A 17,611-nucleotide genomic window follows, 5' to 3' on the forward strand; every position below is an offset into this window, starting at 1 on the left:
GTGTGATGTTTGAAAACTGATTAAATCTCTTACATTGATGCTTTGACACTGCAGTTGTTGTCAGCTTGACATCCTAAAGGTCAGCAGGAACAGCTTCTAATGTACAGCTTCTGCTGACTAAGAGGGAGAGGAGGCACCAAGTCACTTTCTATTTTTCCTTCTCCACTGAAGAATTTGAAGCACTCACCTGTGCTTTTAATGTTACACGGAGTATGGCTAGACTTCCCTGCCAAATCTACCAAAGGATATATTTCTCCCCATCTTTTTACCATCGCTATCACAAACCTCCATTCATCAAAAGATCCCTTCTGGAAAAAAAAAAGTGCCTTAAGGTGTCTGGCTTTTAGAATCAAAAGTGTTAGTTCAAAACCATAAACAGGATACTTTGTTATGTCAAAATAAGACATCTGGCTGTACAACTGTTTCTCATTACTTCCCAGCCTGTACAGTTCGGGGTTTGGCACTAGCCTTTTCTTCCAGGATGCTGCCCAAATCCAGCTTCCAGACAGCTAATCAAAGGCACTTGGTGGAGCGCAGTGGGGGAAGGAGCTGGTTTTGGCCAGCTCAGAACCTAACAATCCGAGTGGGTCTCTGTGTTTGAACTCTCCGGGAGGAACTCTTACTGCCGCCCTTGGATTTAATCATGCATACAAAGGGCTTTCTCGGCTTGGTGGTGCTGCTACTCGCCTCTTCAGTCTTCATTTTGTTGCCTGCTATTCCACAAAGTTCATCCTTTTCCCCGCGGTAAGCTCTTATCAGTCTGCTTTAGCAATAAGCTTTGAGGTCTGGACAACAGGGTGCAGGGAGAAAGTGCTGCTAAATAGAGTGCGTCGATGGCTTTTTCTTTCCTCAAACTGCTGCTTGTCTCTGTAACTTTAAGCAGAAATCCCGTTGTGATGCAAAAACAAATCTCTTGATGTACCGTTTTGTCAGTGAAGCGGAGATATACGCCATACATCAATACCCCGAATGAGTGGGGATAGGAAAAACTGGCCCTGAATTTTGTATATAGTGCCCCCTTGAGTGCAAAAGGGGACTATCCAAAGGGAGTCTTTAAATAGTCTCCATTTAATATGATCTACTCATTTATAAACTTGCCGGTCAGGGCTGCCAGTTTCATGCTATTCTGTTTAAACTCATGTCTGCTAAAAGCCCTGACTCAGAAATACCAATAATAAAGAAATGCACACACCTTCAAAAATTCTGGTTGTGAGACTAGCAATGTATCCAGGAGTGATAATACTGAAAAGACTCTGGCCTGGCATTTGTATGGCCTCAAATGTTTACCTCTGTACTTAAGGTCTGGGATAGCACTTGAAAGTTTTGATATCGTGGGGTTTCTTTTATCTAGATTATTCTCCTAAAACCAATCCCATTAACAACAATCTGAAACATTCTTTTGGGGAATGGAGAACTGGTGAGTTATAATTACAAAAGCCTGATACTTTGTAATATAATACCTTTGTAATACCTATAGAAAGATTTCAAAGGTGAATTTGCTCACGGGAAATATAAATGAATTGTCAAAAATAGAGATGACATGTTTGATTACTTGGACAACTTGCCCAAACATTTTTGCTAACAATGGTTCTATGTTAGATGGCCTCTTTATATTTCTCTGTGGATGAGTCAGTCTTAGGATTGTGCAGTGCTTCAGTTTCAGTTCCCAAAAGATGCTTCAGAACTCATAAAGTTGTAAGCAGAACAGTTGACTGCAACTGTTTAAAGCAGCTGTGTCAGTCTGGTAGCTCTGAGAAGGCCTGGCTGCTTTGATAAGTTGCAGGAAGTCTTACTCTGAAATTTGCATCCCTCTGAAGCATCTTTTTGGAATCAAATCCAAAACTCTGTGCAGTCATAGAAAGCACCATTCTTTCTATTCTTGAACCTTTAGAGCATCCTATGAAATAGTTTATTTGCAGATCAGCAGAAGCAGAAATATGGATCCGTTTTAGTAAATATGTGACTGACAGAATGGTTTATCCAGGAGCTAATTCAGATTGTGTGGTCTTTGCAGAGGAAAAGAATGCTATGAACCAAGCTTTGGTTTCGGTTTGGGTTGGGTGTTTTGTTTTGTTTTTTGTATGTGTGATCAGAAAACAAATGAAGAGAGTAAAAGAATTGAAATGGAAATGGGCTGGTCATATAGCAAGAAGAACTGATGGCAGGTAGGCCAAGGCAGTCGTAGAATGGATCCCACTCGATAAAAAGCATCCATGAAAGATATCTATCTAAAACAAGATGGATTGACAACATCGGCAAGTACTGAGGGCCCAATTGGCAGAAGAAAGCAGAGGACCATATAGTTTGAAAACATGCAGAAGAAGCCTACAGTGGATAGACCATGGCTAAAATTATGATGATGATGAATACCTATGTCTTTGCAACTTGCTATTTTTTTCATCCTCTTCAGGAGTGGTTTGAAGAGCACCTCATCTTGCAGACTTTCCCAGTCTGAGTCAGAGCAGCGATGCCAAATCCCAGGTGGAAAACTGTGCAACGGCAAAGGCCAATGTAACTGTGGGGTCTGCATCTGTCAAGTGACTGAGCCAGGCAAATATTATGGGCCATTGTGTGAATGTCACGAGTGGGTATGCGAAACCTATGGTGGAGAAATCTGTGCAGGTAAGCAAGATGCAGCAATTCCAAAGAGTTCCACAATATGTTTAAGGACCGATCCTGTCAATTTTACATCTATCTGAACCAGTGTTGGGCTTTAGCAAATTATGAGCATTTTTCATTGGATTCTTTTAAATTTCTCAGTGTGGATGAATGAAGCTTCCAACAGAATTAGAATTGAAATGGCACACTCATTGAAGGACGATAGCAAAAAAACAGCAACAACCCAACAGTTAAAGTTCCTCATCACCTCCATCTTTAAATATTTGGGTCCTTTGTAAAATTGAATGGAAATTTCAACTAAACTGTTATTTCTTTAACTGAAATCACTTTTGATTTTGGAGTTGGATTGATGGATTAGCCTTAATTTGATACCTGTCTTCATTCCGGCTTAACTATGAAGGGTGTTGGGTTTCTTAATCTTTTTTTCTGGAGAACTACTATTTAGATCTATTTGAGGCGTTTCAATATAATGAGATGCTGTTAAACAATAGCATGTCCTTAGTTGACTAATAGAGAAAGAATTGACTATAGTATTTCTTATTAGGAATATGAATGACTTGGATTTGAAAGGGAAGATACGATTTGAAGTATATATGGGTGTGCACACAGTGCTGGTTATTATTTCTTTAATCCAAACACGTCTTTTCCTGCTCCTGCATGAAGCATACATTGACTAAATGTTATGTTTAGTTCTATGTTGCTATCAACCTTAGAAGACTTGGAGGGGCTCATAATATAAGTCAGGATCTAGATGCACTCTTGGTTCTCAGTTGCCATTTATGGTTCCAAACTTTTAGTGAAAATTTGATACATAAACTGGCAGGGTCCAGGAGAAGAGCCATTTCTGGCATGGCTCCTGCCTCTGGAACATCATGCTGCTCAAGATCAAATCTGCCCCCTTGGCTTTCTGGCTCTGCTCTGATCAGCTTGGAGCCTGGATGGGGATGTTCCACTCTGGAAGTGGTTAATAGACTAAGAAGATTCTACCTCTGCTCCATTTATGTATTGGTTACTTTCTTATCTAGTTTTTTTTTGTTCACTTTCAATGTTTTAACTTTATATTATTGTTTTGTGATGTTGTAAGTCATCCAGAGTCACTTGATGGTGAGATGGATGACATGTACATTTAATAAAGAAACCAACATTAGCAACTCACACCAGGAAAATAACTCCTTGCTAATACTTTCTGCCCAACTAAGAAGCAAGTTGATTAATTTTTGGTGTATTGGTAATCTTCCTCATACACTCAATCTCTTTCATATTAGCATCTCAGATCATATAGTGATGGCTTCTAGGGACAATACCAAGAGTGACATAGAAAAACGAAGAATCCAAGTGGCTATGCAGATTTCATGCTAGGAGAGCATCCTTAGTTTGAGTGTCATTAGTATTAGGGCTCTGACCCTTGGGAGGAGGAGATGCCGCCTTTGAGTCACTATTGACTCCTGACAACAGCCGAGACTAGTCCCTGCAGTTTTCTTTGCAAGATTTCTGAAATGATTGAGAGAGAGTGACTGGACCAGAGTCACCGAGCTGACTTTGTGCCTAAATGCACAACACACAGTCTCCCAGATTTTAGCCTATAGTGCCTTAACAACTATACCAAACAGGCTCTCTGACACTGCAATTGGAGCACTCGGTGTCCTTCCTGTAGTTTAAGACAGAACTGAAGTGTATTTATTTTTTTTAAGTTTAAGACTGTTAATGGGTTTTAGCTTTTGTATTTTATGTCTGTTACACTCTAAGATTGTTTTTATGGATATTTTTCTATGAATACTTTGTATGTTACCCAGAACTCTTAAGGGTGTCATATAGTTTATCTCAATAACTAAATAAACTGAATTATGTTCTGAGAACTGATCCAGTGCATACAATTAAGCAGGTTCCCATGTTTCTGATGAATTGAGCAAGGAAGTTGCTTTTAAATACTTCCCCCATCCTCTTGTGCAGTCTGATTTGCACCTATTGTGCACATTGCACGATGTCCAAGTTGATTTTCCTTTTTTCAGATACAGTACGCAAGTCAATTTAGAAATCTTTTTTAAAACTACTGATTTGTTCCTGCTTATTCAGTTAAAGGTAATGCAGATGCTTACTTCTGCCTACATAGTGCACTGATGACAGAGGAATGTGTATGAATTTTCTGATTAGATTCACAAAATCAATCAATCAGTGTCTGGATCTAGTCAACCTCCATTCTTTTTGCACTGTGGAGCTGTGCTCTTTATATATTCTGTGCATCCTTTGCTCTTTGTTTTGATTTTTATGGCAATTAGAATGGCAACAGATATTACATTAGGTATGTAAAAACATTTCCTACCCAGAATTCCCCTTAGATATACCATAATGTCAGACCTACTCAGACTTGTTTGATTTCATGTCTTTCAGCATCTATTGTGCATTACAAAGTAAGATTCTGGCACATGTCTGTTGGATTACAGACACTTAGCAGGGACTGAGAACTGTAGGATACAATCAGTTTTTTCGCATGTACATGCATAGATTGTTGCACAAGGCAGTCTTAACTGTTGAGCAGTTCTGATCTGATGAGAATAGAAACAATTGTAGACTGTAAATAATACTGGTATTTTCAACTGTTCTGATAGCTAACTTTCTGTTGTCAAGAGTTTTGCAAATCTCAATATAGGGAAAACATAATTTCCTCATTCGTCAAAGTACAGGATGTATTTTTCCCCAGATCACATCCTCTCTTAAATTTAGCCCCCTTTCCATGAAACGTGTCAGTTTTTTTAGGCCAGAGTCCACAATTAGGTCAGTAAGAATGTTACAGAGAATGCCAATAATAACAAATGCATGCCAGCAATGTGCTTGGAAGATATTATTGGAAAAAATTAATACTAACTCGTTTTAGCATCAACTTTATTAAAAGGAAAATATCCAATGTCTAAGTTTAAAAAAAATCTTATTGCAATGATCTATCTATCTATCTGGCTAGAAGCTATTAGACAGTGTCATACATTTAGAGTTATCTAGTTCTCAGGACAGTCACATATTACATTTAGTAATATTTTCAGTGAAAATCCTGCCTTTCTTTTTTAATAAAAAGAGCAGTGTTCCCATACATGAGGAAGAGTGCCTTCTCTCCTTAGCCACCAGATTCAGAATTCCGTTCTGTATCAGAGTCGTGTTTTCATCTTTGTTTGAGCCTTTGTGGCAATCACAATTTATTGGGGATCTCATAAGGGCCACGAGGAGCTCACAACGTCACATAGCCTATCAAAATTGTTCATGGATTGGAGTCTGTGGGGGCAAACAAAGCTACACTGCCCTCTTCAAGAGGGATAACATGCAACAGGACTAGCTATCTCTGCTTTTTTTGTTGCTATTGTTATATAGTGATGGCTTCAGAGTGAAAAATTGTACTGTTTTCAGTATAAACTGAAACTGAAATTTGCCATTGCCAATATTTATCCTGAAACTGAACTCTGAAATATTCTAGAACAATTGGCTTTTCAGCACTAATCCTCCCTGAATTTCATGGCATTTTAGTGCTGGGCCAGGAGGAGGATCAGGGATCACGTTCTTTAACTGTCAGACACATTGAGTTCATAACATTCACAAATTTCTTTTCCCCTATCAATACTATTTCATATTACATAGATCTTTTTGTATAAAGCAGGTGGTGCTTTATACAGCAGGTGCTTAAAAGGATTGTATTAAAATACTGTAGATTCAGATCATGGAGATAAATGAAGAACTCCATATCTGCAATCCTGGCTCATTTAAGGGCTTAAACATGAAAATTCTCACCTAAGAGCACAAACAAATCTCTCTTGAGATAGCAGTTAATAAAGTTTTAAATATTTTGTGTTTGGGTGGGGCTTTGTATTGATTTCCTGCATATATATGAATGCATATGAATGAACAATACAATTTAAATAATTAACACTGTGGTCACAGTATACTTCAAATAACATGCCATGGGTATAGAAGAGATTTCCCATTTCACCATGGATAATAAAAAAAAACCATCAATGGATATGGCTGAGAAATAAAATTGAGAACATCTCTCGTTTGCTTGATGGATTACACACTATTCATCATTATCAGAGAAAAACAGTAAAGTTTAAGTTTTGATTCAGAATGCTATATATTAGTCCTGGCATCTATCATATTTTGGAATTTGCACATGTGAAAATGTTTTGGATAGGATATGAATGTTCTCTGAGGATAAACAGCAATATTATTTTCCATCCTTATTCAAGTACAGAAAATATACTCATTTGTTCTTATTATGCTATTAAATTGGATTATGACCTTTATTTTGAAAGTTATGCTGATTATCTGGCTCAATAATATCAGAAGGGGTTCTGTACCATTATCACCGATAACATATTGGTAGTACAAGTAGTTCTCAACTTACGACTAGAATTGAGCCCAAAATTAATGTTGCTAATTGGGAAATTTTGTTAAGTGAGCTTTGCCCCATTTTATGACTTTTCTGGCCACATTTATTAAGTGAATCACGACAGTTGTTAAATTAGTAACGGTTGTAAAGTGAATCTGGTTTCCCCATTAACTTTGCCTGTCAGAAGGTTGTAAAAAGTTATCACATGTCCCCAGGATACTGCAACCGTCTTAAATATGACAAAATAAGGAACAAGGCACTGAGTCCATGAAGCAAGGAAGAAGCAATGAGTCCATGAAGTAAGAAAGAAGGCACTGAGTCCAAGAAGCAAGGAAGAAGCAATGCAATCCTGCAAACTCCAGATGTCTGCAACGGCACACAAAACTCTACAAATTCAGCATTTGTTCCTGACAAATGCCCCTCCCCACAGCATCTTCTTAAATCTTAGTTCCCAGGTGTGCCTTGTGAAGAGGGGCAGAGCACTCCCCTCCGGAGTCATCAGATCGACCTGCGCTGTTCCCACCTTCTCTCCACTCTCCGTGCTGAAGGATAAGGAAGGGGTGGCCCTTGCTCATTGCCTGAGCTCCATCGCTCCTGATGTCCATTGCTTGCCCACTCTCAGTCATCCAGCCCCCGTTCCTCCCTGCTAACAAGCCGTCTCAATTCTGAGGGGCCCTGGGCTGCCTCGTCCTGCTCCTGCCTACGTTCCTCTGAAGCCAACAAAGCTGCCCGCTGGATCTCCTTCTGCTTCAGCTCCAGCTTGTCCTCCTCCGCAGATCCAGGCTCCGACGGGGCATAGCAGCCTTGTTTATTCAGGGTTTGACATGTAAGAAGAGCATCCCTGGGTTCAGGTTGATGCTTTAAGACCTTGAGACTTGTGGGCGAGTCATAGACAATAGCTGGAGACAATCAAAGCAAGAAGGTTTGTTTGAAGGCTCTTTTTTTGGGAGGCTGTGATTAGCCTGAGTAGACGAAATCTATACAGAAGTCAAATAGGGAAGGTGGGTGTGGAATCCATGATGTGACAGTCTTCAGGATAATTTGGCATCAAAGTTATTGAGGGAGCATATAAATTTGATCAGGGGACTTTTATATTAGAATATGAGGCTGAAATCTAAATATGGTCTCTTTTCAAGTTCAGTCATTTGAGTTGTTTTCTGCTTTAACTAGATTTTTTTTACAATCTAGTCACAATCTAGTAGATTTTTTATTTAGTATACCATTGTAAGAAGCTGGCTATTTGAAAAGTGAACCCAAACTTAGTAGGAGCCCTTTATACATAGCAGGAGAAAGTAAATAGAGCCCATCTACTCTAGTTACTACTCAGGCTTATTCAAAGTTATGCAAAAAGACACCTAGAATTTGAATATTGACTTAGTATTACAAGCAAACTAAGTCATTGTTTTGGAACACAGCCTCTTGATTAAAAAAATGAAGTATTTAGAGACATGCTGAAATGCTTTACAGACAATACATTTTGTATTGAGTTACTAAAAATTAGGTTCTACATGGTGCATGTTGAGTAGAGTATAGTGAATAATGAAGCCACAGAAAACTAATAAAAACTGCAGACTTAATTATTAACATATAATTGTAAAACAAATTAAATGGATGTTTATATGCATAATGATATCAATATCCTGGGAAGTTCTGTTTTAATATCCAGTGAGTACCTTAGTGCAGGGGTCTCCAACCTTGGCAACTTTAAGACTTGTGGACTTCAATTCTGGGAGTTGAAGTCCGCAAGTCTTAAAGTTGCCAAGGTTGGAGACCCCTGCCTTAATGGGTCTAACATGTTTCTGAATAGTGCAGATGCCACTCAGGTCGAGACCAGTGTCTAGATAGTGAGCACAGACCAGCAGAGCTTCTTTGGTTAAGGAGAAGCCATAAAAGATCCACGTGTGCTTTGGAAGACATCTCCTCACAAGGAAACTGGCAGGATTTAGAAGGATCACGAAGGTGGCTTGCAAATAGAGCATCAGGGAGCTGTGGGACCAAAAACACCAGATTCACAGTTTCATTGCAGAACCTTGTTAAAGGACACTGTGTTGACCCAAAACTCTTCTTTCTAGCACACATTTGGAAGAGAAAAATCCTAACATTTATAGAGATCGCTCCTCGATATGAAACAGGACCTACGTTGAAGAGTAGCAGAAGGGAAGGAATTGACAATAGAAGAGGTGGTTCTTACAATTTCCCAGGCCTCTTTTTAGCCTTATGTCAGACCTGCCTCAGTTCCAAACTTTAAGTAAGAACGATCCTTGACTCCATTTGTTGAAAAAAGTACGGTTTACTAAAAGTTAAGCAGCATACAATAGAGCAAAGCTGGAACCAAAATTCACGTGCCAAAGTCTCAAAATTTAATTTCCTCTCCCCTCAAGTCATTTCCCGCTGCTGGTCTCCCATTGTCCAATCATATTCAAATGGAGTATTTTAGGAATGGTCTCTTCAACTGTGGGCAGGCCGGTATGTAGTTGCATGCCATTCCCAGCTGTTTGATTTTGAAGCTGTGTCTCCAGAAGGTACAGTGTGTAGTGAGCTTTCCCCACTCCCATCCAACTCCCTCCCCCCAAAGTCACTGGCAGAGTGGCATCGAGCGAATGCAAAGCGCAGGCATGAGATGGCCGTTCTGACACCTTAACTCTTTCCAATGTCAACACCAGTTCTTAACATTTAAGCAATTTATCACATCAAATCCTGATTAATATTATGTAATGTTGGTGTAATAGGATTGAAACAACGAGGCCTAAATTGTGCCTGGGCTCAAGTATCATGATAAATGATAATATGATTATTTTATACTTGATGTATGACTTCTTCACTGTGGCTTTGATGAGTGGGCCAGGACATAATTTTTTCCTATTCAATATTTTATGATTAAAACTAATTGGGCATGTTGCATCAATTGAATTTTTTACATAAACCTATGCATTTAGCAGTTCATAGAGAATTTTGTGGCAATCAGTCCCCCAAATCCTTTTGTAGGAATGCAATGTGGCAAAAAGGCTCCTTGTTGTAGCATCCAGGTGCAAACTGATTCTGAATCAATGTCTTGCCATCTCTGATCTGTTTTGTCTAAATGGCAGCATTAATTAATATTGTTTATCCTGAGATTTTCAAGTAACATGTTACACCACCACATTTTCATGGAATGGAGGCTTTCTATCTCCACCATATCCTGTTCACTGTCTGATATTGATCAGAATCACAAGAAGCACTTGAACCCCAATAAAATGTCAGACGACATGGAAAACCTTTCTGTCTGCAAATTCATAAGTTCATTTCAAGCTCACCTTCATGTGCCATTAACGGCTGCATAAAGGTGCCCTGCTAAATGTTTTTAAAGAACATGTCTACTTGGTTTCATCTAATTCCCAGATTACCATGGAGAAACTTACATTCAAATTTAACTCTGCCAATTTTAACGATGGATCTTCTTCCTTCTCCTAATACAAGCTTTTCTGAGATCACATTCTGTGATGCTTGATCCATGATATTGGTAAAAATGGAGACAGAGGCTGGGCTGTGGTTAATTCCTACTGGACCCTTGAGGCTACTCTATTCAGAGTCTTTCCTCTTTGGTTATTGAATACTCCCCTTCATTATTATTTGGCTTGGGTTGCAGAAGGAACTGGACACTGACTTCCATAAAGATGTTTGCCTGCAAAACATCTGATCAGCACTCAGGAAAAGAAGAGTCTTCCAAGTACAAAAGGAGGTATTCAGGAGGTCAATTTAAATTGAGAAAAAATGGCTAGATTCTGCCTGACATAAATGGCAGGCTTCAGGTTGGAAGTGGGGAGAGGCAGCATTTTGATTAAACCCATCATGTTTTTCATAAGTCTATGAGTTACTTCAGGAGATTTTCACAGCCCCTCATTGGCAGCATGTCATTCCCTTGCAGGATTTACCAATCCATATCTCCGTATCTCCTTGGTGCTAATACAGGGGTGTCAAACGCAATTTCATTGAGGGCCGCATCAGGGCTCTGGTTGACCTTGGAGAGGGGGGGGGCGTGGCTGACTGGGTGGGTGTGGCTGACTAGGTAGGCGTAGCCAGCTTGATGCCATTCCCCAAACTGGCATGTTTCCTCTTCGCATTGAGTAGACCGGGCCAAAGCCACGCTAGCCTAATTTGGTAGACCGGGCTGAAGCTATGCTGGGCTGATTGTTCCTCTTTGTACCAGGTAGACTGGGCCGAAGCTTCACTGGCCTGAGCTTTCCTTTCTGCATTGGGTAGACTGGGCCAAAGCGATGTGAGTAGACTGGGCCAAAGCAATGCGGGTGGACCAGGACAGCTCCACAGGCCGGATCCAACCACATTGCGGGCCAAATCTGGTACACGGGCCTTGAGTTTGACACCCCTGTGCTAACAGAAAAGAACTAACAGAATAACAGAGTTGGAAGCTACTTTGGAGGTCTTCTAGTCCAATCCCTTGCACAAACAAGAGACCCTATATCCTTCTGGACAAATGGCTATCAATCTCTTAAGATTGCCTAAGGTTTCCTAATATTCCTCATTATCCTTTCACTATACATGAAATCTCTCAGCTGGACTACCTTGGAAACAAATTAATTTGCTTCTCATATAACATATAAGGACAGCACCACTTGTACCAGCCTTGTTATTGAGATAGATTAAAGCTTAGGCACTGGAGTAATGCAATTTATTTTGGCATGATTTTCTCCTGTCGCAAGGACCAGAAGAAAATACTTTACCTGCCTGACTGTGCATTATACACTGTGTCATGTACCCTAGATGGCAGCAAAGTGATTCAGAAAATGCTGAACACTTTGCTGTGATCTAGTGGTCATTTGGGTAATTTCAGGTCAAATATCATAGCTCTATTGTCTATTGAGTACAAGGGATACACATCTTAGTAGGAAGGAGAAAGGTTAATAAAGCTAAAGTTAATAAAAGGCTGTGTTTCCTTCATATGGGGTTTGTAAATCAGAATTAATTGCAACAAGCATGAAATACTTGCTGTCTCTGCTGCAGTTTGTGTGCCTAAGAATACTTTTAGAATATTTCTAGATCTGAACATTAATAATTATTTTCAATTAAATTAGTATGGTATTGTAATGAGATAAACATGTTAGATTTTTTAAAAATAAGAGGAAGGGAGGGTAAAATAATCACTTTAAAAGGAAAGGTGAGAAGGATTTCCTTTTTCAGACCTTTATTTCCCAAGAAATATTAATTTTATCCTTTCCTTAAAAAGACCTTTTGTTTCATTAAAAATGATCAAGGCGTCAACTTTGTACCCACTTTCTCAATTGTAAGGCCAATGAACCTTCAGAATTTAGTTTAAATTTACATGTGTGTAGATTTCTTTCAGTAAGTGATTTTGATATACAATACTGCATCTGATATATATCTAGATCTATGCATAAAATATTGAGATCTCTTGAATGTCAACTGGGATGTATGTGACATGTTCAATTCTTAGTTTAGGTCTGATTTTCAAGTCTTCCAAACTTGGCATAATCAAGACAGTCTGGATTTCAAAATCTCTGTTAGATATTCTCTGTTAGCATGAAAGATATTTTGCAGCACAAGCTTGGCTCATAAAAAGTTGGATCCGATCCACTATTCCTATTAGCTGGGTACCAGCTAAAAATGATGCAGAATTCTAAACCAGCAACATGAGGACTTCCTTGTGATTGATTAAATATATTGCTTGTTAACAGGCCATTTTAGAGCAGAGAAGATGAGATAAAAAGTAAAAGGGAAGACCAGATATAAGAAGAAAAGCAGGACAATGTAAAATAAAAATAAAATAGAAATGAAGTAGATCACCTGTGTAGAAATCTATTAAAGACAATAATTTTAAAAGATTATCTATTAGCCACATTTTTGTCTCATGATTATTATAATAGGTCATCATCAAGTAGATGATACACTGAAAGAGCTTTCTTCTGAACACAGATCAAAATAAGACAAATGAATAATTCACAGAAGTCAAAGCATATTAACAAGAAGATGCCCTTATGCAAGACAAACTGCCAGTTTTGCCATATTATATGAGAGGAAATCCACCACTGGCAATATATTTGTCTGCAGTCTTTGCCAAGGAGTTCAACAAACCAAGGAGTTCTTAAGCTTGCCAATTTCACAATTGATATTTTCAGTAGAAAATTAGGTGGCTGAATTATAATCTGGGAGAAGCTATGCTTTGCTGTCAGTGATTTTAAAAAAAACATGATTATAAAATGCTTATCATGTCAGATCACTCTGATATCTTATGCGGCATTTGAAAATGTGGAAAATTATAGCTGAACATTATAGGATGCTATATTTTAAGACCAGCTATGTAACAATAAGCTCATTTTATGCTTGTAAGAAATGCCCGTATTGAGGATCTAGGAGATGACTTTGAGAGTAGTAGGCAAGAGCCAGAGGTGGGCTGCTGCAGGTTCAGATGCATTTGTCCGAACCCCTTGTTCCGATTCTGCGCAGTTTGGAGAACTGGCAAATCGAACCACCACCTGGTCCTGCCCCTGCCTGTTTTTCAGGCCATTTTTGACTGTTTTGGGACAAAAAATGGCCTGAAAAAGGCCCCCCAAACGGTCTGAAAATGGCCTCAAAACAGCCTGAAAAATGGGCAGGGGCGGGACCAGCCAGTAATGGGATTAGCCCCAACTGACCGAATCCTACTTGTTCCTTTGAGGTGAGTGGCTGGAAGGCAGGGATGGATGTGATGAGTGACATCCCCCACCCAGTCACATGACCAATTGGCCATGCCTACCCAGTCAGAGAATGTTAACAAAATATGAAGTCCACCACTGGTAAGTGCTGTTATACATGCAAAGAGGGCTGAAACTTTCCTTAAGTCTTGGAAAACAAGACAGTATTCAGAAGAGAGTTGGTCAGGCTCCTCCCTGATTAATTGAGGTATAAGAGGGACGGGAGGTAAGGTACAATCAGGCTTGTGAGATTCTGTTATTATAGCCTATTTCAATAAAGTATAGAGAATTATAGAATCATAGGGCTGGAAGGGACCTCAGAGGTCTAGTCCAAATTTCTCAAGGTAGAAACCTTTATTTTATTTTATTTATTTTATTTTATTTGTTTGTCAAACATGTACAAGATAACAAGTGTAAGTATGAACATAAACAAGAACAAAGAAGTAAATACAGACAAATGGGGACAGTAAAATGGACTGTAGGCACGCTGGGGCGCTTTAAGGACCTCCTTTAAGGACCTCTTAAGAATAAGGTGAGGTCCACGGTAGACAGTTTGAGACTGAAGCTGTGAGGGGTTGAGGCTGTAACAACGGAGTCAGGTAAAGCATTCCAGACATTGACCACTCTGTTGCTGAAATCATATTTTCTGCAATCGAGTTTGAAGCGGTTTTTCCTTGAATCTGTATCAATTGTTTGCCCGTGTATTATTGTGGTTGAAGCTGAAGAAGTCATTGACAGGCAAGATGTTGTAGCAGACAATTTTGTGTACTATGCTTAGATCGGACTGCAGGCAGCGCAGTTCCAGATTGTCCAAGCCCATAATTCCAAGCCTGGAGCATAGGGAATTCTATTGTGAGTAGAGTCTCATGAGAAATACCTCTGAACTCGCTGAATCATGTTAATGTCCAATATACAGTGTGGGTTCCAGGCAGACAAGCTGTATTCAAGAATTGGTCTGGCAAAGGTTTTGTATGCCCTAGTTAGCAATTCAATGTTACCGGAGAAGAACCTTCGCAAAATAAAATTAACAACTCTTAATGCCTTTTTGGCAATGCTGTTACAGTGAGCTCTGGGGCTTAGATCATTTGAGATGAGTACTCCTAGATCCTTGACAAGAGTTATACCATCTAGTCAAATGGTTTTCTAGTCTATTTTTGAAAATCTCCAGTGATGGAGTCCCACAATTCCAGGAGGCAAGCTATTCCGTTGATTAATTGCTCTCACTATCAGAAAAAAAAGTCCAATTCTTCAGTGGATTCTGTTTCCTAATCTGATGTACCCCAAAGGACTGATGTCTTTATATGCTCCCAGAAGAGAATAATTATCTTCTATAATTTGAGCATTGGAATATATGGAGCATTTCTCTGTCCTTTGACTATCTTGACAACCAGTGTGGTATCATAGTCATGATATTGCAGTCCCCACTTTATCACAGAATTCACTGAATTACTTGGGAATGAGTTTTAAAAAGTTGCAGCTGCATTAGTCTCAGAACAGTGGGGTCCTCTAAATATTGCAGTGGAAAGAATTTCTATGGGTGAATTTCTAAGCTGGTTTTGATCAACCAGCTAATGCTATTCTATGTTGGATGATGAGATTCTCAGATGGGCAGTGTATCCATTATGTAGAACAGCTGTTGATAGTACAGCAGAGATCCTGGTAGACAGAGAAGTGAAGAGCCAACTAGTGAAAACAGGAAACAAGAACTGGCCTCTCTAAAGTGTAGAAAACCAGATGAAGTTTGTTTTCCCCAGACGCATGAACAGGGTTTAACAATACTTTTTGCAGCCCCAATAGTCCAAAACAACAACTGAAAGTAACTCTCAAAATAAAATACCTACTGAAGGAAGAACATAGATTTTGCAGCAGTAGTTTGAGGCTTGTTCTTCCATAGTAGAAGTCTCATTAAGCTTTCTAGCTTTGGCATCGGCATAAAAACAACTCCTTACTTGAATCTCTTTGGCAGCTTCCTTCCCTCTAGGGAAAGCTTTCCAATATGAGGAAGAGCTCTCTTCTCTCTGCCTGGGCAATGAGATAAGTCCCAGCCAGGCTACCAGATATCTGAATAGGCAAGGAGGACACAGACAACTGGAGTGGAGGACGCATTGTTTATATTTCTTGGCATCTCTAACAAACTTTACCTAGAAAAAAATGCAAAAAAAAAAAAAAAGTTTTTAGCCTTGTGTAATCTTAAATGTGCAAACACACCCCTAGCTATTGTCAAAACTGATTCAGGACTGAATTAAGAAACATGAAAATAGGAACCTAAGGCAGTGGTGGGATTCAAAAACTTTTACCTCTGGTTTGGGGGTGGGGGCGTGGCTTGGGGGGGCACTTTGCCCGCGTGCGCACACTTTGCGTGCACACGCATGCCAAACGCACTTTGCGCAGGTGCAGAGGCGTTCCAACTCACCTCCTGCAAGCCTGCACTTTCCCAGTCGCTTCAGCAGCTGCCGCGCACCACTCTTCTGGGCCGCGCAAAGCAGCTGCGCTTCAGAAGCAGAACGTAAAGGTGAGTATGGGAGCCCAGGCGGGTGGGTGGGGCCAACAGCAGAGTGGCGAAGAGAACTGGTTTGGTCTCCGCTGCTCATCGCCGCTACCGGCTCGGCAGAATTGGGCCAAACCAGTAGCATACCACAACTGACATAAGGATACTTCTAAGCAAAGTCTTCATCATGAAATTATGTTGCTTCATGAATAGATTTTTTTTAGTAGTTCAAACATCTTCATCAGTTCATAATTTTCCTGAATTTTGCAGTTTAAAAAAAAAAATCCCTTGAGAATTACTAGAACATTTCAGCAAAGACTTTCAAGCAGGGGTGGGATTCAAAATTTTTAACAACCGGTTCTGTGGGTGTGGCTTGGTGGTCATGTGACTGGCTGGGCATGGCCAACTCAACATCACTCACATTGAGGCACGCATCTCCTCGCCTGGCCTCTCATGACTGTGGGGATGCTGCAACAGTCGTAAGTGTGAAAAACGGTCATAAGTCACTTTTTTCAATGGTCACTCCACACAAGTAAAGTACCAGCAAAGGAGGGGGAAAAAACTCCAGAGAAGACAGGAAGTCTAGTCCTGCCAAGAATGTAATAAGAGTTAATGGAGAGACAGTTTCTGTAAGCAACACCAGAATGTTTCCTTCCTGCCTTCCTTACAGGATTAGGCCAGTAATTTCTTCTAACAACCGGTTCTCCGAACTGCTTAGAATGTTAACAACCAGTTCTAGGAAATAGGTGCGGACTGGTAGAATCCCACCCCTGCTTTCAAGGATTAGTACCAAGTACCCCAGCATAGAATTACTCAGGATTTTCTATGGGCTTTATTATTTATTTAACACTGGTCAATTCTATGTTCCCTGATCTACCTTTCACCAAGAAAGAGTTCATTGAGGTTTTTTTTGTACTGGATTTCCTATATTTTCTCCTGCTCATCCACTCTGCTACATAATCATTATCTCTCTGAAAAATTGTCGTAATCAAACCATACAATATTAATTTCTAGATTCTGCCATGGAGAAAAACAATCAGAACATCTCCATATGCTATGCAAGAAGAGGCATTAAAAACAGGAAATTAAAGTTCATAAACAGTTGAAAAGTTATGATAGCAGTTATATACAAATTCAGAATTCAAGCACTTTCCTTTGTGTTGCACTGAAATAGCAAACTAAAATATGGAGTTAAAGTCTATATCAATCTATTCACCAGGCATTACATGAATTACAACTAATATAATTATCCTTGGTGATGCAGAATCTACAATGTATTTTACTTTAGACCAGGAATGTCAATCTCACAGGGATCTGGCCCATGGGGTGCTTAGAACCAGCGAAAATGAAGCTCAGGGACCTCCGTTTTCACTGGCAGAAGGCTGCAGGAGGCTGCCGGGGCTGAAAATGGAGCCTCAATGAGTGATGAGTCACCATCCTGGCCATGCC

The 17,611-nt window shown here is 39.7% G+C and overlaps 1 protein-coding gene across 1 annotated transcript in view; it reads left to right on the top strand.

The window, feature by feature from the left end:
- The first annotated feature begins 507 nt into the window (after window positions 1-507).
- ITGBL1 (integrin subunit beta like 1) overlaps window positions 508-17,611 on the top strand; it is a 190,375-nt gene continuing 173,271 nt past the window's right edge. Inside the window, exons 1-2 of the mRNA XM_087967329.1 lie at window positions 508-744; window positions 2,411-2,622. Coding sequence (XP_087823455.1) covers window positions 644-744; window positions 2,411-2,622 — 313 coding nt within the window. The 5' untranslated portion in view covers window positions 508-643. The remainder of the gene's footprint in view (window positions 745-2,410; window positions 2,623-17,611) is intronic.

This window comes from Notechis scutatus, chromosome 5, assembly GCF_049901735.1.
Source record: "Notechis scutatus isolate UNSWTSFEM ecotype Mainland chromosome 5, rNotScu1.2, whole genome shotgun sequence".
Lineage (NCBI taxonomy): Eukaryota > Metazoa > Chordata > Lepidosauria > Squamata > Elapidae > Notechis > Notechis scutatus.